Source organism: Notolepis coatsorum, assembly GCF_963971535.1.
Source record: "Notolepis coatsorum genome assembly, chromosome: 1".
Lineage (NCBI taxonomy): Eukaryota > Metazoa > Chordata > Actinopteri > Aulopiformes > Paralepididae > Notolepis > Notolepis coatsorum.
Genome location: NC_140165.1, coordinates 17,134,286 through 17,158,829, shown reverse-complemented (window position 1 = coordinate 17,158,829; position 24,544 = coordinate 17,134,286). Strand labels below are relative to the sequence as shown.

The 24,544-nt window shown below is 46.1% G+C and overlaps 2 protein-coding genes across 3 annotated transcripts in view; both read right to left on the bottom strand.

Moving 5' to 3' along the window:
- The window catches only part of LOC311232763 (semaphorin-5B-like), a 145,712-nt gene extending 140,531 nt beyond the window's left edge, over positions 1 to 5,181 (bottom strand). For both annotated transcript variants that reach the window (XM_084319574.1, XM_084319575.1), the window contains exon 1: positions 4,992 to 5,181. The gene's annotated coding sequence lies outside the window, so the exon portion shown is untranslated. The remainder of the gene's footprint in view (positions 1 to 4,991) is intronic.
- Positions 5,182 to 19,655: 14,474 nt separating this feature from the next.
- Positions 19,656 to 21,438, bottom strand: LOC311234187 (uncharacterized protein). The gene is made up of 4 exons (XM_084321309.1): positions 21,365 to 21,438; positions 20,603 to 21,199; positions 20,216 to 20,365; positions 19,656 to 20,043 (listed from the first exon to the last, which is right to left on the bottom strand). The coding sequence occupies exons 2-4, from the start codon at positions 21,191 to 21,193 to the stop codon at positions 19,720 to 19,722; spliced, it is 1,065 nt and encodes a 354-aa protein (XP_084177435.1). The 5' UTR covers positions 21,194 to 21,199; positions 21,365 to 21,438; the 3' UTR covers positions 19,656 to 19,719.
- Between the last annotated feature and the right edge of the window lie 3,106 nt (positions 21,439 to 24,544).

Here is a 24,544-nt window from a genome sequence, read left to right as displayed (position 1 = left end):
GCCGAGTACACGACTCCCTCAGTACTGTTGTGGAATATTTTAAAGAAGCCAAGATTGCAGAATGTGTACAATACAGTACAGCTCAATACAAACAACTGCTAAGGGGATGCAGACCAGAGAAAGACTTTCATCTTGTTTACATCAGGGTCCTCCATTTTCAATTCATCAAGCGGTAGAATACGGTGTTAGAATGTTTTCCCTATTGCCTGAGTATCTGTACACTAGTTAAACTATATTAACTAGTCAAGGCTGTACAGAAACAGGAGGGGGACAGACCTATATGTCAGAAACAGGAGGGGGCCAGACCTATATGTCAGACCTTCTGTGAATGATCAGCTCTGGTTAAGTTAAACCGCAACAGCTCATAATCTATCAGCCATGAGAGTGTTGCATTATCTTGCACTAAGATAAGATAAGATAAGATAAGATATTCCTTTATTGATCCGCTTGGGGAAATTCGGGTGTCATAGCAGCATGGGGGAGGGTATAGGTATGGGCATGATAATAGTAGAAGGAAAGACATAAATATAGACGGTTATCTCAATATAGGATGTTTTGAAAAATAAACAGTGTAAACAATCAAATTAACTCTGAATGTTAAAAATATGAGAAAAATAAACAGTGTGAACAAAGGTGCAGGTGAGGGTCTGTATGCCCTATATCATCGCTCTATTATGTTACAATAAATAGGCAATAAAGCATTTTAATCTGAATATAATACTCCAAATCGTCCAAACACACACACACGGCCCCTGGAGGTTGTACTTTCTTTCTCCCCTTTTTTAGTGTTTGTCTTGTTGAGACAAGAGGCGAAGCGCTTGAGCAGAGACGCGCTGTTGGGGGGAGAGAGAGAGAGAGAGAGAGAGAGAGAGAGAGAGAGAGAGAGAGGCAGACACAACCCAGCGGGAACCAGATAGTCTAAATCACTCCAACAACACACTACTCAACTCCTCCATGGCTTTAACACGCACTGACACGCAACTCCGCCTCTCTCTATAAGATATCAGCCCTCTCTCTCTCTCTTGATAAGTATCACCGCGGACCTCTCTGAATAAAGGGGTGATAGCATGCGGGTTAAGTGATCATTATATGATTTTCTGTACCCGCAAAAAGCTAAAACAGAAGGCCGGCTGTCACAAAACAGTCAGATCTAGAGACCTCAAAACCTACTCTAGAGAGGCCTTTAATCAAGAACTGGAGAGCATGGACTAGTCAGATGAACTCAGTGGTACACAGGTTGAAGAAACATGGCTTGGATTCAAAACCAAATTCACAGAAATACTCAACAACATGGCACCCCTAACTTAAGAACCACCAGGGTTAAAAACCGCGCTGAGCCATGGATGCACACTGAAATACTGGCCGCTATGAAAACCAGAGACAAAAAATGCTCTGAACTTCATAAAAGTCAGACAAAGCTTTCCAAAAGCTCAAACAGTGAACTCCAAGCCCACGTGGTTGAACTAAAAATTCAAAGAAACAGACTAAGAAATGACGTAAACACCATGATCAAAACCGCAAAAAGAAATTTCATCAATGACAAAACTGAGGAAAACAAAAACAAACCACGTGAACTTTGGAAATTACTCAATAATCAACTAGGCTGCAGTAAAAAACTTAAAACCAGATTCTCAAACAAAAACATAAAGACGGACAACACGCTCATCACAGACAAGCTGGATGTAGCCAATTACTTAAACATCTTCTTCACAAACATAGCCACACAACACTGGTAAACAAACTACCCTCCCACTCAGGGCATTATGGGGTAGAACACACAGTAGCATACTACAAAAACCTAGGGGTCCGCAAAGACGACTTTAAACTAGAAATGGTAACAACCGATGAGGTACTAAAAAAATGTTTGCGCCCTCCAACCTAACAAGGCCACTGGCCATGACAACATCCCCTCCAAATTCCTCAGAGACTCAGCAGCCACCATCACCGCAGTCATCACACACATAATAAACCTCTCCATAAAACAGAGACACGTCCCCAAGGACTTCAAAATTGTGAGAGTGACCCCTCTGCACAAAAAGGGCAGCAAATTAGACCCAGGCAACTACCGCCCTGTTTCTATTCTTACCTCCATCTCGAAAGTCATGGAGAAAATAGTCTACGAACAGGTCGAAAAGTACCTGGCGGAAAAAAATCTAATCTACTGTACGAATTCCAATCTGGCTTCAGAACGTCCCACTCCACTGACACATGCCTTCTCTATTTGAACAACCACATCAAACAAGAGGTGGACGCGGGCAAATACTGCGGCATGGTCATGCTGGACCTACAAAAGGCCTTCGACACTGTCAATCACTCCATTCTGATTGACAAGCTAAAAGCAATTGATAGTTTATCAGTGAGCTGGATGCAATCCTACCTGGAGGGGAGAGAACAGATGGTGGAGGTAAACGGTACTCTATCCCCCCCCCCTCACAGTGAGCTGTGGTGTTCCACAAGGAAGCATTCTAGGACCGCTACTGTTCCTAATTTATGCAAATGACATGTTGTCAGCCTGTGACTGCAACTTGTTCCTGTTTGCGGACGACTCAGCCCTGCTGGTCTCTGACAAGAAAAAGTTGCAGGTTGAAAAAACCCTCAGCTCGGAACTAGGCAAAATCTGCATATGGCTCGCTGATAAACTATCATTACACATGGGCAAAACAGAGTCCATTCTCTTCGGTTCAAATAACAAACTCAGCAAGACCGACGGCTTCTCAGTTACAGTGGGTGACAATATTGTCACAAGAAAAGACGAAATTACCTACCTGGGTTCCATCCTGGAGGCAAATCTTTCCTGTGACAAAATGGCATCCAATGTAATAAAAAAAGTCAACCAACGAACTAGATTCTTGTACCGGATCTCCTCTCTGGTAAACAAGAATACCCTGAAGACTCTGGCAGGAGCACTCATTCAAGGGTACTACGACTATGCTTGCACCTCATGGTACCAAAGCACCTCAAAAGGCGCTAAAAACAAGATTACAATCATCACAAAACAAACTGGTCAGACTACTACTTGACCTTACCCCTAGAACCCACCTCACTCCTGCCCACTTTGACAACCTATAGGATGGCTTAGAGTAGATGGCAGAGTACAGCAACTTGCAATGGGCCTGGTCTACAAGATACACTATACGACTAAGGTACCCATGTACATGTCAAAATACTTCCCAAAGGTCAGTGAATACCACGACCACTACACCAGAGGAAGCTCAACAAATCATGTTAAACCCAGATTCGGCTCAAACAAGGGACTAAACACGTTTCGCAAATTATGCCACATCAATGTGGAACGCCCTACCCAAAGCTGTAAAGGAATGTGAATCCCTACCCACATTCAAAACCGCTCTTAAAGAGCACCTACGGGAGGCTGCAATTTGAAACTGGCTAAACCCCCCCCCCCTTCCTAATAGACAGTCTCCTCCCCACGCATGTATATATTCTCTCCCCGCCGTATGTATATTTCGCCGTATGTATATTTCTCTCCCACCCACCCACCCCCTCCAAATGTACAGTCTCCACCCCACCGTATGTATATTTCTCTCCCACCCTCCCACCCCCTCCTAATGTACAGTCCCCTCCCCATCATATACTCTGTCAGGATCTATGGGTAACAGTACTGTATATTTGAATACCGTTTATGTCACAAATGTATCAGTACTAAATACCTGTATGTCCCTATGCCATAAATGTCATGTATGTTGTGTATGTCATAATGTCAATATGAAATGAAAATGGGGGACCCTGATGTAAACAAGACAAAGTATTTCTCTGGTCTGCATATCCTTAACAATTGTGTGTATTGAGCCGTATTGTATTGTACCCATTCTGGAATCTGTTAAATAAAGTTCATTCATCATTCATTCATTCATTCATTCATTCATTCACCACCTGGGCAGTGTGTGTAACTATACTCGTCTGTCCATTGCACTAATGAGGGGGCAAGGCTTTTTGTTCTCTTCAGGGAATCGTTCAAAATGAATTATCAACAGTGGGATTATAGTCTGGGGTTTTTATGGACGACAGATCAAAATACACCCTTAAAAAACATGCTCTCTCTCTCTCTCGCTCTGTCTCTCCGTCTCTCTCTCACACAAACACAAAAAAAACTTCATGAAATTAGGCTTTCAATTTAGATTTGCAATCATGCATGCACTGTTATAATGAGGAGCCACGACAGAAAACACACTGGCACTCACTGTGGCTGTATATGTTATTAGGGGGTAACAGCAAATGGACTGGTGAGTGTGTGTGTGTGCGTGTGCGTACGTGCGTGTGCGTGCGTGTGCGCGTGTTAGCGAGAGGGGAGGGGGGCTGGTCACTTTCACTTGACAGCAGCACAAGTTGCAAGGGACGCAATATTGTCAGAAACTGAACGGAAAACCATAGCATGCAAATACAATACGTTGCTTTGTTTGTGCTGTATAAGCTTACAGGCTTATAAAGTCCACATGACCACAATCATATGTTTCAGATATAAAGATATGTCTATTTGCAGTGCTGAATTAAGTAACACAGAATGCTCATTTAAGAGCGCAATATCTGACTGCTGCCGAAGCCGTTTGGGGTTTCCTTGCAACATATGAGGGAAAACTATACCACAATCACTGATAAACCGTTATCAGCATTAGGCTAAATTATACCTTCGAAACCAATACGGTATTTGTGTAATTATAATGTACCCCTGCACGCTAATTTTCAATATGAAGTGAAAATGGGGGACCCTGATGTAAACAAGACAAACGTCTTTCTCTGGTCTGCATCCCCTTAACAATTGTGTGTATTGAGCCGTACTGTATTGTACCCATTCTGCAATCTGTTAAATAAAGTTCTCATTCATCATTCATTCATTCATTCATTCGTTCGTTCATTCATAGGCTGGTCACAGCACTAAATTCCGTTCTAACTTCGGTTGCAGCCGGTTTGAAGTTTGTCTTTAAATGTCATGCATGCTCAATTATCTGTCGACAAAATAATGTATTCAAAATTACCTTTTTCGCCTTTTGTTCATATATTCACTTTATGTTGTTGTTGTTGTTAACTTGTGCACGGAGATGCCGAAGAATCGTTTGCAGCAGCAGCGCTGGTATTATGCAGCCCAGGGCAATCCCAGTCAATCCCAGTCAATCCCAGTCTATCCCAGTCTATCCCAGTCTTCCTACGAGGTGCGCCCTCTCTCTCTCTCTCTCTCTCTCTCCCACTGACCAGCTCCGTCTGTTCCGCGCGTCTCGCTCAAGCTTGGCAAAGTTGCTGAGTGGGCAGTCTCAACTCTCACCGGGGGGGTAGGGGTGCTGTGCTGACGAACTCAAAGTTTAACAAAAAAGAACACAATAAAAGTAGGCGTGCGTTCGATCTCAGATATTGATTGTTGTACTTCGTCGTTATTATTGTGGCTTGTATATAAACGTATGAGAGGAATTGATGTGAAACTCAAAAGGGCCCGTGTATTGTTCTGCGCAGACCCCCCCTCCCATCTACAGATGGAAGAATCGTCGTCTTTGAAGGGTCCAGGTGATAACACGCAATGGATGGACAGAGGAGTGGATGGCAGCACGCACGGGTCTATTTTTCCTAGGGCCCCCAAAAAACAGGGGCCCCATTTAGGAGCCCATTTAATATGCCCGTACATTTTTAACTGCCAATCAGCAAGTGTTTTTTTTTATCAACTTGCATAAAGGCCACACAAAATCCATGTATGTAATCACATGTGTTTCCACTGTGATTTTGGAACATGAAAATGTTTATACATTTATATGTTATAACATTATGCTGACATTATTTCACATACTGTAATTGTCATGGTAACACATGCAACTTTGATGTTCCATATTGTCACATGTGATTATGCTACAATTAGATTAGATACATTATTAAATTATTAATTATGATTATTAAAAGTAAAGTATTATTTTGTATATCGTACTGTGAAAATTACACATTGAAATCCTGGAAACATGTATAGAATAAACTCACATGTGACTTTTTCCAAAACCACATTAGAAATACATGTGATAAGATATGATATTGATAAGATATAATATTGATAAAATAACACAACCACAACCGTTTATTTTTCTCATATTCTTATATTCAGAGTTTATAATATTGTTTACACTGTTTTTTTCTTTCTACTATTACCCTGTCTATACCTGTACCTCCCCTCCCCCCTCCTCCATGCTGCTATGAGGCCCACATTTCCACAAGCGGATCAATAAAGGAAAATCTTAATAGGTACAGGTATGGGCAAGGTCATAGTAGAAAGACATAAATATGGGCAATATAATTAGATCTGAATATAAGAATATAAGAAAAATAAACAGTGTAAACTATATGTAGACACCTGAATATGTCTAACAATAATTCAATGTGTCTAACTCTAATTCCTTGTACTCTACTGTGTTCATGATAACGTTGTGTAACTCGCTGACCCGTCTTGATTCTCCATCTCCTAATATTGACATTTAGTAGTGGGACATGGCACTGGACTGCCGCCAGGGGGAGCTGGTGCGACGTTGGGCTGGTGACGGCAGGTGAGGAAGAGGCTGGCGGAAGGAGGGGCTCAGACAACGAGATGTTCTCTTCGTCGTTTTCCATGGAAGCAAGCAGACGTGTGGAGCAGGAGCTCCCGATACTAAAGACACGCAAAATACGACTCCCGTCACGGTGTGGGATAGTAACGTCGTATGCGGCAGTTTAGCTTCCCAGTATAGTGCTCAGAGTACGTTTGAACCAAGAAGAAGACGTTCTACTGCCGGAGTGTGCTGTGGATATTGCACGTGCTGTGTTTAGTAAAGTATAGGCGGAAGGCTAGGGGGTCGCACTGACCCAAAGCTTAGCTTCAAGTATAGGCCTAGTAGCACAGTTAGCTTGCGCGTCGCTCCACCGTCTCCCAGCCCCGCAGCGGACACCGCAACAGACGTCGCCGGACCGCACCCGCCTGCAGCATTCTCCTAGCCGACAGCCAGTCCAGCTTTCGCCTGCCTAAACGTCAGCCCAGCCAGCCCTTTGCTATCACAGGTGACAACCACGGGACTGTTCGACGGCCATCTCGCAGCACGGACATTCGTTGCGGGAGCAGGCATGCCCTGGCGGCACGGTGGTGTAGTGGTTAACACTGTCGCCTCACAGCAAGAAGGTCCAGGGTTCGATTCCCGCTTGGGGACCAGGTTTCCATGATGCCAGGTCCCAAGGTGGGGTATCTCCCAGGCCTTTCTGTGTGGAGTTTGCATGTTCTCCCCGTGCTCGCAAGGGTTTCCCCCCGATAAGATAAACCCAATGGAAAAACATGCACAACAACAGATCGCTAACGCTGTGGCGTCCTTGACGAAGACAGGCAGGAGCACTTGGATTGGTCCCCGGGCGCGGCCCTCGCCGACGCCTGTCTGCTCCCGGCTGCCCTTGGGGGGGAAGGACGACGGGATGGGTCGCGCGCAGACGAATCGCATCGGCGATCCTACAAAAAACAATGCATGCGTGTGTGTTCCGGTGTGTGTGTGTGTTAGTGCACTGCAACCTTGCTCAGGCCCGACGGGGCCCGGCCCGGCCCGGCGGGTTCGGGCTGGGTAGGGCTTTTTTTTTAATAAATAATTCGGGCTCGGCCGGGCCCGGGCACCGCCTTTTTTTTTATTTTTTTTTTATTGTGTTTTTTTATTTTAATTTTTTTTCCATATAACTAGGGTTATAGGATAACCTTCGTTTTAAGATTCGTTTTCTCTTTTGCGCCAGAGAAACATTTGGATGTAATTACCGCAGCGCGCAGGGAGAACTCAGGGGACAAGTTCAACTCGATTGGTTGTGTTGGAATATAGCCAGTTGGCGAACGTTTTAATTTGTTCTTGGGATGTATGTAGCCGGTTGGTGAAGTTTTGTTAACAGTGTTCAACGCGTTGCTGACGTCGTGGTGAGTGATGTTTATTATTTGCTGGGTCGCTACCTGTTTTGTTGTGCTTTTCATTACGTTGCTCTGCTCGAAATCTGATTTCTGTTTTCTGTTTGTTTGTTTGAATGAGTAGGCTATTGTGTGTCGTGTGTGTGTGTGTGTGTGTGTGTGTGTGTGTGTGTGTGTGTGTGTGTGTGTGTGTGTGTGTGTGTGTGTGTGTGTGTCAAAGAAGATTCTATAGCCTTCAATACGTTTTACGAGGCTGATGTGTGAGTCAGTCTATAAGCGAGCACTGGGAGAGACGGCATTGCGAAACAGGCTATGTAAATGCTTCTTAGTTTTGTTTATTTATTACGTTCATATAAAACCGTGTTTCGAATATTTAAAACAAATACAAAAAATTATATTTGAATAATAATAATAATATTTTTTTTCTGGTTTTCACGCGGGCTAGGGCTTAAAATATTATTTACAGTCAGGCTTATTTTCGGGCAGGGCCTGAAGTTCACGGGCTCGGGCAGGGCTCAGGCTTTATTTCAAGGCCCTTGCAGACCACTAGTGTGTGTGCTAACCGTGTGTACTAACCGCTAACATTGAGGATAATTGCATGCCAATTAAAGACCTCTGAACAGGTCCTGCATTATTATTATTATTATTAAGGGTGAAGAGAATAGATACATTGAACTGGCACGTGCACCAGTGACTAGGGGCGCCCCGACATTTGTTGTTTTGGGTAATGCCGGCTTAGATAGGATTTTTGTTTCAACTGTGGGCCCACTGTATTTTCTGGTTACATGTGTTGTGTGGTTAAGGTGTGCAGACCGCACGTGTGTATAATAATAATCATTCCCATTGAGTAGCTCGCGGAGCTCGCCAGTACCCTCTCTCTCTCTCCCTGCGGACGAGTGAAAAGTATATTAACCCTTCTACACGTGTAAGATCTAAGTGCCATGCATTGTGCCTTGTATTGATGCTAACTTATAAAAAGGAGAGGCGTACAAATGGGATCACTGTGTGCGTGTCCATTAATGTGCATTATTGTTTAACCCCTTCCTTTCGATTAATGTACATCACTGCTTAACCTCTTCTTATCCACGGCCTATGTATCATTGGGGCAGGTGGTCTGGACAGGTCTTCGTTCGTCAACAAGGAAAGGTACTGCTTTGGGGAGAAATTATATCATCTATCACTACTGCCATCGGGTGTGGGAGGGTGTGGGAAGTATTAGGGGAAGTGTGGGTGTTTGGGGAATGACTGTAAGTCGCCCTGGAGAAGGACCAGCTCAGCACCCCTAGGTTAGTAAACCCTAGGCCCCATCCGCTCCCTCTGCTAAATCCCAATTCTAATACCCCTACACTACAGTTGGGGACGCAGCCGGACCCAGATCTGCTGTGTTCCCACTACCTGGTGACAGTGCACATCTACTCTCATAAAGTAGGGATAATCCACCCTTCTACATATATAATCAACTCTGAATATAAAAATATAAACAGTGTAAACAAAGGTGCAGATGAGATGTCTGTATGCCCTATCAGTTATATTATACCTTTCAATAAATATAGGCAATAAAGAACTTGAATCTGAATAAGTAAGCAAGGGAAAACAGAGTTTTAGCAATTGTTTAAAGCTGCAATCTAATCTCTGCCTACACTGTAATCATAACTACCTCAACCTATAGTCTACCCATCTAACACTGTATGATAGCATGTACAATAACATTGTATATATACCGTATATATCCATATGAATATATCTGCATATATTCCTGTTTACATACCTATACATACCCACTCTGTGCACTGTCCACTGTATGTATATATCACATACTCTTAAGATTGGTTATACCGCTGGCCAGTATGGCTTACTACCACTTGTATTACTTGTTTCAAGTTTCTTTAATAGTTGTCATAGTAAAATACAGAATACTTTACCATGAAATGCTTTTTTCTGTATGAGCTCCTGAGAGTGTGCTAGATAAAATAGATAAAAAGTATAAAAATAGAAAAAGTCAAGAGTACATAAACAAAAAGTGTTCAGTCAATCAATATACTATATATATAATATAATATACAATATAGAGTAAAAAAAATAGTAACAGTGAGGTACAATGCAGCAATGGGATCAGGGTACAACTTATAAGGTGCAATGAGGTATATGAATTGTAGTGCAAATCTCTTTGCTAATAAATATAAAGTGTTTTAAAGTGTTTAAAGTGTTTAAAGTGAGTAGAGTGGGTGTTAAGGTGAGTGTTTATTTAAAGTGAGTGTGTGCTGTGAGTGTAGATGATGGGTTGTTAAATAGTGTCATTGTCGTTGACCCTCCTGATGGCCGGATAGAAGCTCCTAATTCTCAGTCTCTCTGTACTGGCCATGAGACTCCGGTATCGCTTGCCTGACCGCAGCAGTTCAAAGAGGCAGTATCACTGTACATAATAATACTGTACATACATCAGATTAACATATTTACTCAGTAGCTTTGTTATATATATATTCACTTGTTACATTGCTGTGTGTATGTACTGTATATTACACACCTGTCCTGCATATTGTTATGATTTTACTGTTACCTTGCACTCCGGTTAGATGCCAACCCCTTTTTCGTTGTACTGTACTTGTGCTGTACAATGACAATACATTTGAATTTAATCTGATCTAATTATATTTGACCATCTAAAACTTCATATAGAATATAAGTTTAGAACTTTATAATTCCATCATACTGACTATGCACTATAATATTATGATGCATTGAAAATGGGGGACCCTGATGTAAACAAGACAAAGGTCTTTCTCTGGTCTGCATCACCTTAACAATTGTGTGTATTGACCCGTACTGTATTGTACGCATTCTGCAATGTTAATAAAGTTTTCAATCAATAAATCAATCAATCAATCACTTCAGACTGCAAAAAAAAGAAAAATAAAATAAATGTGTCTAATTGTCAAATTACTATAAAAACAAAGCTATGTGCCTGTATTTAACCGGAGGCTGCATGCACACCACAATCACAGATCGTGTTCTGTTCCGTTAGGGGCTCTGCTTGGCATCACTACTGCACTCCCTCGCGTACGTGCACGCGTACTGAATAACATTCCACAAATATACCTTTAATACCAGTATTAGTCTGACCACACCCCTCATCAGCTTACCTTCATAAGCAGGTGTGTGGCCACCTGCTCTCCTCCTTCTCGCTTTCACCACAAGGAAGTGCCTCGGTAGTACCCCACTTGACGTGTTGTTAGTTGAAAAGAGTTGTGACTGGTTTACATTGTGCTTAATCTTTTCTTCTCTCACTTTGTTGTACAAGAAAAGGTTTGGGTCATAATGTATTCCACGGAGAGTAGACCCGCTAGACCTACTCTTCACCACCGGTTCTCCATTCCCGCCTCCGTCGTGCGCCTCGGTGCTGGGCTGTTGCCACTCTCGTGGTTGCCGACCCAGCCCGGGAGACTGCCGGTGGATAGTTTTCCTCACCGACAGGCCGAGGGTTCGGTGCCGTCGCTCCGGCGATGGCCTGATCTCGACTCTGGTTCCTCTGGTTCTGGGGAATCGCCCGTTGATGAACGGGGGATTGTTTTGGAGCCGGAGGATTTGCGACGCAAACTTTTCGCGTCTGCTCGCTCGCGTCGCAAGATGGTGGCGTGCAGACGCGAACGGCCTGGGTTTGGGGAGCTGCTGGAGACCAGCGAGGATGCGTCCGACTCTGGATTTCTGATGGAAACTGAGGACTTCATGGAAGAGGCGGACGGATTCTTGTATGATGGTCCCGTGGAGGAGAGTATCCCTCCTCAGGAGACCCCGGAGGGGGGAGAAATGGCTCCATGGGGCTCCCTGTTCGAGGATGTCGAGGAACCACCTTGGCCTCATCGGCAGGATGCCCTACTGTCGGCCGCATCGGATTGTGGCTCCTTGACCAGTCGCAGCCTGCTGTATGCGAGGGATGCGGGGTCGGTGGAGGAAGGTTCGCAGGGGGAACTGCGGGCCTTGTTTCCCGAGCTCATGGCGGTAGCCGCCGCCGCAAACGGTGTGCCGCTGCCGCTGCCATTGCCTGCACCTGTCCCTGATGACCTCATAGGCCATCCCTGGCAGCGTCCCCCAGTGAGAGGGGTGGACGTTGTCTACCCATTTTTCCCATCGATGGGGGCCTATGTTCGTCGGGGTCAGGCGGTGTCCAACATCATGGGACTAACTCCCGCCTACGTACCAGTTACGCGGGTGTCGGGGTTAGTCAAAGGTATGGGGGAGGGCGTGCCTCGGCTTGACAGTCCGATGGCCGCGCTCCTCTGTCCGGATATGGTGTGGGAACCCCTATGCAAGCCGGTCCTCCAGGGGAAATCGGCTAGGCGATTGGCTTAATGGGGTGACCAGTCATTCATCGCTGGTACACAATCGCTGGCTGCGGCGTCTAACATCGCCCACCTGGCTAGATTTGTATCAGGGGTAATGACGGGCGGCACGGATCTGAACGAGGTAAAATGCGATCAGATCACCCAGGCTGCGGGAGCTGTCCTGCACCTTTCCCAGGTGCTGGCCATAGCCATGGGGAAAGTGCGCGCCCTGGCCACCCTGGGCCAGCGTCACCTTTGGCTGGAGCAGGCCCGTGTGCCAGAGAAGAAGAGAGCTCCTCTTCTGACGGCCGCCCTCTCCGACGCTGGCCTGTTCGGGAAGGCCCTGCAGTTGATGACCTCAACATGCAGAGAGATGGCAGAGGAGAGATCCATCCTCCAACCCCATTTTCCGCCTCCCGTCCTTGCCGGTGGAGGCAGAAGGCTTCCGCGACGTCGAGCTGTCTCCGTCGCCGCTACCACTGCCTCCGCCGCCGCTGCTGGCCCTGCCAAGAGGGCCAGGGGACGAAACGGCGCTTCGGCCACCGCCGGCCCATCCCAGACCGGAGGAGACGGTAGGGAACGTCGTGTCCAGCAGACTGTAACCTACCGTCCCTCCGGGGCTCCCCGGGGTGGCAAGACTCGAGCGGCGCGAGGTGGCAGACGCCGTTAGGAGTGACTTTTTTCCCCTCTGTATCCCCTCTCCTACACCCTTCCCGGCCCCTCTATGATTTTGTGCCTTAACTTTATTAGTGTTTAATAAAAAAAGTTCCCCGACATAAGGGGGACTGTGTTTTGGCCGAACAAACTGTGTGTTTCTTCTAACAAATCATATGGTGGGGTTGTGTATATATGAATCTGCCCTGTTTTACGTTGTGGAGTGAGTTGTGTTGTGTTACGAGGTTAAGCAAGGTCTGCAACTTACACTCGGTAATAGGTTCTATTTAGCTTGATGCTCCACATGCAATTAGAACTGGTGTTATTCCATTGCTTTAACTAAGTATATGTGTTTTCACAATGCTGTGTTGTTTAGTTGCAGTAATGCTCGTACGCACACTTTTCACGGCCTAGCCGTTACTCTCGTTCAGCGTTTTTTCCTATGTGTGACATAGGCAACGGGTATTGGATTCACGCACAGGCGACTTGTGTTTTGTTGTAAAACCTTTTACACTTTTTGTGGGTAGCAGGCATTGTATTAGCTTATGCTATGCATTGCTTTCTACCGGAGGTTTTTCAAGATGGCTACGGTTGTTTTTCTGTGTGTAGGGATAAAGGGTGTGTTTTCGGGAGGGGGTGTCGAATAAACCCCTCCTTTCCCACTTGATTGGTTTAGGGGATTTTTGATCTTTTCTGCTGAGCCAGTCAGGGCCAAGCCAGTGCTTGACAGGGGGGGGGGGGGAAGGGGTATTCTACCGACTCCTGTTACATGACAGGATCCGGTGGGTTTTCCCCGCCCGTTGTAGCGTTGTTGCTATGGCGACGCCTTCCATGAGCTGGTGTCTTAAAGATGTCGAGGTTGGGCGCAGGGCTCACAGGCCTGCTGCGCCCGGTTTATGTGTCAAACTTGAGTCTGTTGGTCACGTGTCTCACAGTTTACATATCTTTTTTCTTGACCATAGTCTCATGTGGGAAGGTGTTTCTGGGAGGGTCTGGTCTTACACTCTGATTAAAAGGAGTGACTGGATTGAAATCATGTGAAAAACAGGGTTTTTACTCCCAGCTGTGCAGTTGGGTCATACGGGTGATGCCTTTTCTTTATTTTTATAAAGAGTTGAATGTGTCTTGATGGATTGGAAATGAGGGTCCCTGATGGAAACAAGACTAACGTCTTTCTCAGGTCTGCCTCCCCTTATCCTATTGTGTGTATTGCCGTACTGCAGTCTGTTGGGTAAATTTTTTCATTCATTCATTCATGGAGTTGATTGCATCTCGCCCCTCTTGTCGTTTCCCTGGGCGTCTTGGGGATTCAATATGGTGGTCTAAACGGCCTATTGTTGATGTGGGTATGTCCAAACGCACACATAGTGCTGGCTCAGGATGTGCTTTTGGGCCATTGGCTGACTAGCGCGCCTTGATTGCTTGGGTGAAACAGCGTTTTTATGGAGCAATTGGGATGGGGGTTTTTCCTCTTCCGACATCCTGTGTGTTGTCGATGGGTTCCCGTTCATGTCAGGGGATGATGACGGAATGGGTCTGGACATATGGGGAAGGGTCTCACGCCCTAGGGGTGGGCCACCGGACGCGGTTCATACCGACACGTCTGGGTGGCGCCTTCTTTTTTATGTTGGGATCAAACGCGCATATCTGCCCCTTCTCCTGGGGTTGGCAGGTCGGCGTGATTAGGGCACGGGACTGGTTCTGGTCGCGCTGGTCCAGATCAGTTGCACCCGTTGTCCGCTGGGGATGCAGATCTGCTGTTCTGGTACCCTGAGGGACTTGGGGTTTTTTCAGGGGGAAAAATGCTAGGTCGATCCGGGTGTCACAGGGTTGAGCGTTATGGGACCCTTGTTAGGTGCGTTGTATTCTGCACTGTCGTAATGGCTTACGGCCGTGCCGACCTGTACGCGTCCGATCTCGTCGGATCTCGGCCGCTGTGCGGGTTGGTCTTGGTTGGTACTTGGTTGGGTGACCTCCTGGGAATACCGAGTGCGGGGTGCTGGGGCTTTTTTTACGCTTTTTTTACGCTCTTCTCTTGCGTTTGGCGCTGAGGGGCCTGTTGGGGTGGTTTTAACCTCCTCGGGGGACCCTGTGCTCCCCGTATCACCGGGCCCGGTCCGGGGTGATGCTCGTTGACCCGTAGGCCCGGGATAGCCCTGTTGGAAACCGGAACGCGGGCTGCGGCGGTGCCGCAGATGTGTTTTGGGGTTTCTTTCCTGAGGGGTTATGGGACCAACCATTGCATGGGGTAATGCCTGGGTGGTTGGTTCTCTGGTGTGTTGCTGCAGTGTCGACTCCCGGTTCTCCGGTTGAGGGTGCCCCTGCACGTTCATGACGTCTGCCGATCGTATGGGCTTTTTCTGTGGGCAGCTGTCAGGGGTCGAGTGGTCTAGGGATCCCACTTCTGACATGCTGTTTAAAGGCTTGGTTATGCGACAACGCCAGCTTACGCCCCTTCCGCCGGGGCGGCTGTTTTCAGCTGTCCTTTCTGGCGCCTGCTTCGTCCGCAGTTTCCAGGCTTGGGTTGACAGCCTGTTGCCTGGTCTTTTTCCCCGGTGCACTGCCTGCTTCCTTTGGTTAACTCTTGTGTGTTATGACCATGCTGTCTGCCTGTTGCAGGGCCTGTGTTCCAGGCGGTGTGCTGTTGGGGAGGACAGGGCCCGCTCGGCTGGGGGCCTTTGTCCGAATACGCTGGCGATGTGGGGGGTGGGGTCACTAGGTGCCCACCTGGTGGGGTCTTGATGCTGGCATCATGGACTTCTCCGGGCCCCCATTCCAGGGAGTCCAGTCCTTTTGGTGGGTCTGGGTCTTCCTTCGCGCTCCGCTGCTACGGCCTTACCACGGGGTTGGGTTTGCCCTTGACCCCGTGATTCTGGGGGCAGTGACGAGGTTGTTCCTCCGTTCGTTCCCGGGTGGCATGCAGGTTGTGCGTGGGTGTAGTCGTGGGGTCAAGCCACGGTCTGCTCACCCTGTGCGTTGGGTTGCTTGAGTGCCTCTTCGCACGGTCGGGTCCGTCGCCCTCCCGTGAAGCCCCTAATAGGGGGGATGCCCTCCATTAGGGGGGGTCGGGGGGGCTCGGCCCTCCCTGTTCTGATGGTTGTGGGGGGCTGTCAGCGGGGTGTATTTGTCAGCCAGCGGCTCCGCTTGGCCTCCCTTTGTGCAGTAGTGATGCCAAGCAGAGCCCCTAACGGAACAGAACGTTAGGTTATGGCTATAACCAAGTTCTGTTAGTTAGGGGTGACGCTTGGCATCAGACGGCCGCTGCAGCCCTTGACCTCACCTTGTGGTGAAAGCTTGGGTAGGAGGAGAGCAGGTGGCCACACACCTGCTTATGAAGGTAAGCTGATGAGGGGTGTGGTCAGACTAATACTGGTATTAAAGGTATATTTGTGGAATGTTATTCAGTACGCGTGCACGTACGCGAGGGAGTGCAGTAGTGATGCCAAGCGTCACCCCTAACTAACAGAACTTGGTTATAGCCATAACCTAACGTTATGGTCATTTTTGTCATTTAAACTTTGCGTCAACGGAACTGCTCCATGCAGACAACCTTTTGAGGAAAAGAGAAAAGAGTTTTTAATAGATTCAAGATTCAAGATTCAAGAGGTTTATTTATCACATACATACCAGGGCATACAGTGAAATGTGGTTGGCCATGCCCGCTTCGATTGTGCAAGAATACAATAGTAAATAAAATAAGTAGAAGATGATAAAGTAGACATAAAATAGACATATAAATCCTGAGATAATTGCAATACAACGTTGAGCTACGACTTAAAGGATCTGGGTCCTATGTACACTATACAATATACAGTTTTACTTCTACTTCTAATAGGCGAGGCTTCAGCTCTTTCACCGCTCTCAATTATACACAAGTCAGTGACAGTTATGGCTGGTGGTAAATATGCAGTGCGCTGCGTTTTCCTAATCCCCATTTTTTTTTGCTGACTTGGCACAGATCAGCGCAGTGACAGTGGATCTAGCTGGACCAGACACTATACCTACATTAACCATGCCGGTAAATAACCCAGAGGGGGGGCTGGCTCTCTGCTCTACACTCCCCTCAGACACACCGCTTCCTCTCTCCTTTAATTAGTTGAAATTCTTTTAATTACCAAAAGGACTGGCTTTGGCCTCACTGATTCCCATGTACCAGCCGAGTTTGATCGATCGCAGTGTAGTATTTGAACGTTTGTCTTGCAGTTTAGGCCCTGTCCACACGAACACGGGTGTTATGTAACCGAGCCTTAATTGTGCGCGGTTGCACTGCTCGGCCACACGCAAACGGGGTTTTGGAACACTGCAACCGTGATAATTTAAAACCGGAGTCCAGGATGAAGTTTTGCGCGCATCCCGGTTGCATTGGTTGCGTGTGGGCATAGTGAATGAATGAATGAATGAAAACTTTATTTAACAGATTGCAGAATGGGTACAATACAGTACGGCTCAATACATACAATTGTTAAGGGGATGCAGACCTGAGAAAGACGTTTGTCTTGTTTCCATCAGGGTCCCCCATTTTCAATTCATATAGACATTTATGACATACACAACATACATGACATTTATGGCATAGGGACATATAGGTATTTAGTACTGATACATTTGTGACATAAACGGTATTCAAATATACAGCACTGTTACCCCTAGATCCTGACAGAGTATATATGATGGGGAGGGGACTGTACATTAGGAGGGGGTGGGTGGGTGGGAGAGAAATATACATACGGCGGGGAGGGAATATATACATGCGGTGGGGAGGAGACTGTCTATTAGGAGGTGGTGGGGGTTTTGGGCATTTACGGTGGCCAGTTTCGAATTGCAGCCTCCCGTAGGTGCTCTTTAAGAGCGGTTTTGAATGTGGGTAGTGATTCACATTCCTTTACAGCTTTGGGTAGGGCGTTCCACATTGTTGTGGCATAATTGCAAAACGTGTTTAGTCCCTTGTTTGAGCCGAATCTGGGTTTTACATGATTTGTTGAGCTTCCTCTGGTGTAGTGGTTGTGGTATTCACTGACCTTTGGGAAGTATTTTGACATGTACATGGGTACCCCGGTCGTATAGTGTATCTTGTAGACCAGGCCCATTGCAAGTTGCTGTACTCTGTCGTCTACTCTAAGCCATCCTAGGTTGTCAAAGTGGGCAGGGGTGAGGTGGGTTCTGGGGTTCAGGTCAAGTAGTAGTCTGACCAGTTTGTTTTGTGATGTTTGTAATTTTGTTTTAAGCGCCTTTGAGGTGCTTTGGTACCATGAGGTGCACGCATAGTCGTAGTACCCTTGAATGAGTGCTCCTGCCAGAGTCTTCATGGTATTCTTGTTTACCAGAGAGGAGATCCGGTACAAGAATCTAGTTCGTTGGTTGACTTTTTTTATTACATTGGATGCCATTTTGTCACAGGAAAGATTTGCCTCTAGGATGGAACCCAGGTAGGTAATTTCGTCTTTCCTTGTGACAATATTGTCACCCACTGTAACTGAGAAGCCGTCGGTCTTGCTGAGTTTGTTATTTGAACCGAAGAGAATGGACTCTGTAACCGGGATTATTTCCCATGTTTACAGCAGAGCTGTCCCAAGTAGCGTTATATGAAAATGATTGTAACAAACTTTTGTTCAAAACGTATCATCTGTGTTGAAGAGTGTTATGATCGACGATGTCTGTTGTCGCATTCCTGACCTGACGCTGAGTAAACCTGAAGCTGCGGCTAAACTAAGCTCATGTTTTGTCAAGTTATTGTTATAAGGAACCCAGTCCAAACTATAACAGTCTGCATCCCCTTAACAATTGTTTGTATTGAGCCGTATTGTATTGTACCCATTCTGCAATCTGTTAAATAACGTTTTCATCCATTCATTCTACTAGTGTTAACGTTACTTTATTATTACGTTAGCACGTAAGCTAACAAAATCGGCTATCTTTTTGTGAGACTAAACTCTGCTCTTGGTGGTAAATTGTGTTGATGTCGGTTTTGTTTCATCAACAAATGAGGCAGAACACAGTGAATGTATAATTTTTTGTTTATTGCACTTTAAATTATTCGTTGCTAGCTGTAGCTAATTTGGCTGTGAGCAAGGAGGGATGTTTGTGTTCAGGCTTCAAGTTCAGTTTCCGGTATTAACTCTAAACCCTTCTGATTGGTTGCAATTGCCTTCATGTTTGAACTACATCGCCACCTACTGCTTTGGCATTGTACTACATGTATATACATCACTCGGTGCAGAGTTTAAACCACGTCGTGTGGACAGATATATTTAAAAAAAAAAATTTAAACAGTCAAAAAATACCTGTGATCGTGTGGACTGGGCCTTAGTCCTGTGCGGATGTGTAATGAGGGTTGGGCAATGAGCCAGGCCCCGTTTCCAGTCCATCCGCTCACAGTGGGGTGCAGGAAACTACGTGTGTGTGTGTGTGTGTGTGTGTGTGTGTGTGTGTGTGTGTGTGTGTGTGTGTGTGTGTGTGTGTGTGTGTGTGTGTGTGTGTGTGTGTGTGTGTGTGTGTGTGTGTGTGTGTGTGTGTGTGTGTGTGTGTGTGTGTGTGTGTGTGTGTGTGTTTGTTTCTTTGTCAGGTGTCCAGTATCTCTCAGTGAGGAGAGATGGTAGCCTCCATATAGAGAGAGTGATCTGCAATCTGCTTGGGTTGGCGGTGCAATTCCTAACAAGCTCAACCATATGGTTAAAAGTGCATTATGTGCATTACACAAACCAAAAACAGATATTGTCGGAATTACTAGAAGAAAGAAACATCACCACCTTTGGCTGATAGTAATTTATTAATTTCTTAAGATTTATTTTGGACTGGTCTAATAAATGTATAAGGTTCTTAGATGGATCCCCCCGCTGCCTCCTCTTCCTCCTCCAGGGGTCACTGCAGGGCGTCACGGGGAGCAGCGTACTGGCTCATATTAGGCAGGCCATGTATTATGCAGCAGCTTAGGCCACTGCGGTGGATCTTCATGTCCTCGGCTACAGTCCACCTGTCGCTGCTCTGGTCGTAGTGCTCCGTGTTGGCGATCCACGTGATGCCATTTAAGCTCAAGCCTCCGGCCACGAAGAGCAGGTCGTCCAACACCCCGATGCCAAAGTTGCTGCGGGGGGTAAGCATGGCGGGCAGGGCGCGCCAGGAGTCAGTCAAAGGGCTGTAGGCCTCCGCGCTGCACAGGTGGTTTTCTCTGTTAAACCCTCCCGCCTGAGGACAGGACACATGAGAGGAATGTTTTAGTATGTGGTTAAGGCAGGCAGACACATTATTAATCCACTTAAGCAAATGAGGGTATCACAGCAGCATTGCAAGTCAAATGATACATATCTATATAAAAAATATCTAGTATTATAAAGCATTTGTCTCCGTGTGCACCTACCACATAGACTTGTCCTCCGTACGCAGCCACTCCCACTCCTCTACGCCTGCTGCTCATGGGGGCGATCAGAGTCCACTGGTTGGTGTCTGGGCTGTAGCACTCAGCTGTGAGTAGACACTCCACCCCGTTGAAGCCACCACAGATGTAAACCTGTAATAAGAAAGAATATTCTTATTTAGTTTATATATTCCATTTTATTTCATTCTACTTTAATTGTCTGTTAATGTTGATGCACCAAAGGACCAAGACAAATTCCTTGTATGTGCAAGCTTACTTGGCAATAAAGACATTTCTGATTTCTGATTCTGAATGATACCAATCGCTTAGTTTTTAATGTGAACGTTCCTTGGGTTCATCTACCACCCTGTGTTCCTCAGTTCCACCCACCTTGCCGTGGAGGGCTGCGGCGCCGGCGTCGCTCCTGCGCTCCAGCATGGGTGAAATCACTGTCCACTGGTTGGTTTCTGGCTCGTAGCACTCGGCGGTGTTCAGTCGCACGTGTCCGTCGAACCCTCCCATGGCGTAGATACAGCCATCCAACACGACCACGCTGACGTGACCGCGGCGTGAGTGCATGGGAGCCGCCTGCAGCCAGCTGTGAGTGACGGGGTTGAACCTGCACACACTGCTGAAATACTCTCTGCCGTTTTTGCCGCCGACGCAGTAGACCAGACCGTGGAGATAAGCGGTGTCGTGGTAGGCCCGGGGAGTCTCCGCCTCAGCGCTCACGTCCATCCATCCACCGGCTCGGATATCGTAAGCCTCCATGCCATTGGTCCTATTGCCTCCGATGGCCAATAGGACCTCCTGGGGCAGGCGTGGGCGGGTCAGGGATTTTGGGGCCTGTTGGAGCCAGCGGAGCCAGGCGGAGCCAGGGGGTTTCAGGGCGCTGAGGAGGGCCCTGCAGTCGTGGCTGTCCCTCACCGCAGGGTTGTTCTGGACGTTGTTCAGGAAGTAGTCAGGCCTCATCAAGCCCATGCGAACCTGGGAAGAGACAAGCAGACAGCAGGTACAACTTAGACAGCGGTTGTAGACGGTTTCACTGGAATTCTGTTGCTAGGGAACGGTTTGGACCCAAATGTTTGAGAACCACTGTACTAGGGAACCTAGTGTTGTTTTAATGTAATGCACAGTAATACAATTAGTTACCTTGGGCAGCAGCAAAGAGATGTGTGTTTTACGCTCCTCACGGGAGTGGTCGATCCAACGGAGGACGGCCTCAAACACAGTCTCCTCATTCTTCACGTTCAGATCATCCCTCTCGATGATGTCCACCAGTTGCTGCAGGGACAGCTCCACAAACTCCTGTGAGACGCGCAGCATCTCCTCAAAGTGGCACACGATGAAGAGATGGGCCTTGCGCCTCAGGTCAGGGCAGCAGTAGATGTCCGTGAACCTCCAGATGCTGACACATCTTTCCAGAGACAGCTGGGCCTCTAGGAAGTCAGAGCACGCTCCTACTATGCCAGTGACAAGAAGCTGGTCTGCAGCCACCAGAAGCTCTTCCACGTTCTCTTCTGTCACCAGCACAAAGCGTGTGTAGGCGTACTCTATGATGAGCTGCATTATACCCGCAGATACCCCAGGGATACTGTAGACTGGTTTCTCTGAGTCGCTCCAGCGAGTGAAGAGGGTTCTGTGGGACGCAGAGTATAGAGATATCTGATGAGTAAACAGTAAGCAACATTCTGTCCTGTGTAGTAATATATTTTCACAGTAGAAGTACAGTATAGTTTAGGGCTGACCCCTATTAGTCGATTAGTTGACTAATCGGTCGAAAGGAGCCGTAGTCGACTGCCAACCTCTTAGTCGAATACAAAAAAAAGAATAATAATAATAATTTATAAATATTTATTTTATTTTATTTTTGTATCATTCTTTCCAAAAGAAAATAGGCCTCTAACGCTAATGGCACGCATACCAGAGGCTAACTGCCTACGAAAACAGGCACAGAGGCACTGAAAGAGGATTTCACCCATCTAATGAACACACTAGACTAGACAAATATCAAGATGTATCCATCAGTGGACCAATTGCATGCTTTTGCAGGGGACAAGAAGCCTTCAGTCGACTCCTTCAGACATTAAGCACCCCCACAGCCCAAATGGAATGATAAAAAAATATATATATTATACTTTTTTTATTTTTTTTTTGTCGACTAATAGTCGACTAACGGCATATTTTGGCCAGTCATAGTCAACTATCCAAATCCTTAGTCAGGGACAGCCCTAGTATCTTTATACAGTAGAAGTACAATATAGTATCTTTTTACAGTAAAAGTACAGTATAGTATCTTTTTACAGTAGAAGTACAGTATAGTATCTTTTTACAGTAGATGTACAGTATAGTATCTTTTTACAGTAGACATACAGTATAGTATCTTTTTACTAACCAAGTTAACCTGAACCAAGCTAACCTGAACCAAGTTAAACGTACCTGAAATAGGCACTGCAGCCACACAGGATTGCCTTGTGGGCGTTAAACTCAGTGCTGTTGACTTTAATAACCACATCACAGAACCTTCCCTCCAGATGCAGGTCATTAAGGATTGTACAGGACATTGTTTCCTTTTCCATTTGGGGATTTCTAAATTGTATATGTATATATTCAAACTTACAGACAAGTAGCCGGAAACAACAAGTGAGATCTGAGATCTTCTGAGGGGCTGTCTACACGAGCGCTGGGTTTAATGTAACCGTGATTGTATGTGCGCAGTTGCACTGTTCGCCCACACACAACCGGGGTTTTGCTACACTGCAACCGCGGTCTTTGAAAACCGGAGTCCAGGGTGAAGTTTTGCGCACATCCCGGTTACAGTGGGTGCGTGTGGGCATAGCAACCGAGGTTATTCCCAGTGTTTACAGCAGAGCTGACGCAATTATTTCCCATGTTTACGGTAGACTGTCGCAAACAATATCAAGTTAGCAACCGAGCGTGGGGTAGATTAGAGCAGAGCCAGCTACACCAGTGTTTACAGCAGAGCTGTCCCATGTAGCGTTATATGAAAAACTTTTGTTCAAAACGTATCGTCTGTGTTGAAGAGTGTTGTGATCGACTGATGTCTGTTGTCGCATTCCTGACCTGACACTGAGAGTAAACCTGTAGCTGCGAGCTAAACTAAATGCATGTGTTGTCAAGTTATTGTTATAAGGAACCCAGTCCAGACTGCATCCCCTTAACAATTGTTTGTATTGAGCCGTACTGTATTGTACCCATTCTGCAATGTGTTAAATAACGTTTGCATCCATTCATTCTACTAGCGTTAACGTTACCACATTATTACGTTAGCATGTAAGCTAACAAAATCGCCGATGCTAGCCTCAGCTAGCCTCAATGCTAACTATGCATAGAGAATGCTATTATATTAGCATGTAGCTAACACCAGAGATCTTTTTGTGAGACTAAACTATTCGCTCTTGGTGGTAAATTGTGTTGATGTTGGTTTTGTTTTATCAACAAATGAGAGGCAGTGAATGTATCTGTTTGTTTATTGCACTTTTATTGCACTTTCTTTGCTGAAAAAGAAATGCTACGTTGGCTAAATGGCTAACGCGAGGTATTTAAAGATGGTGGCTTTGTTGTTTTTAAGCAGGAAGTGTAGTGAGCGTTCAACCTTTTCTGATTGGTTGAAATGGCCTTCATGTCTGAACAACATCGCCTCCTACTGCTTTGGCATTGTACTACATGCATATGACTTCAGTCGTGTGGACAGTTTTATTTTTTTGAATACAAAAAAATCCGGTTTGAATATTGATTGAATACTTTATTTTGACACAATCGTAGGACAAAAACATTTAAAAAGACAAGACAATAACAGTGTCAACATCGCTGGTCAAAAATGGATAAAACACAATAAAGCCAAGGCTTGTTTCCATTGTGGTCCATACATGGAACATAAAAAAGGCACAGAAACACAAATGGACATGTACACTAGACAGGACACATCCTAAAAATGTGTATAAAAACACCTAACCTGACAACTCATACAGTTAACTAATGTTAAAAGAAAATCCGCAAACCCTTAAAAGCAACTCATGATAAAAGAAATAAAAGCCAAGTTATGATAAAAGAGATAAAAAACATTTTAAGACCAATTTGAGTTGCTGCTGAGCCATGTTTTTAGGGCGGATTTAAATCCGAGAGCGGAGTTCAGGAGTTTTATGAATGTTGGCAGGGCATTCCACATTACCGTAGCCGAGTAAAAAAATGCATCTTTCCCCATGCATGTCCTGACTCTCGGCGGGACCAGGTCCGTGGGGCTTCCTCTTGTGGCGTGTTTGTGGACATATCCTACTTTATTAAAATAATTTACTAGGTACTTGGGGACCG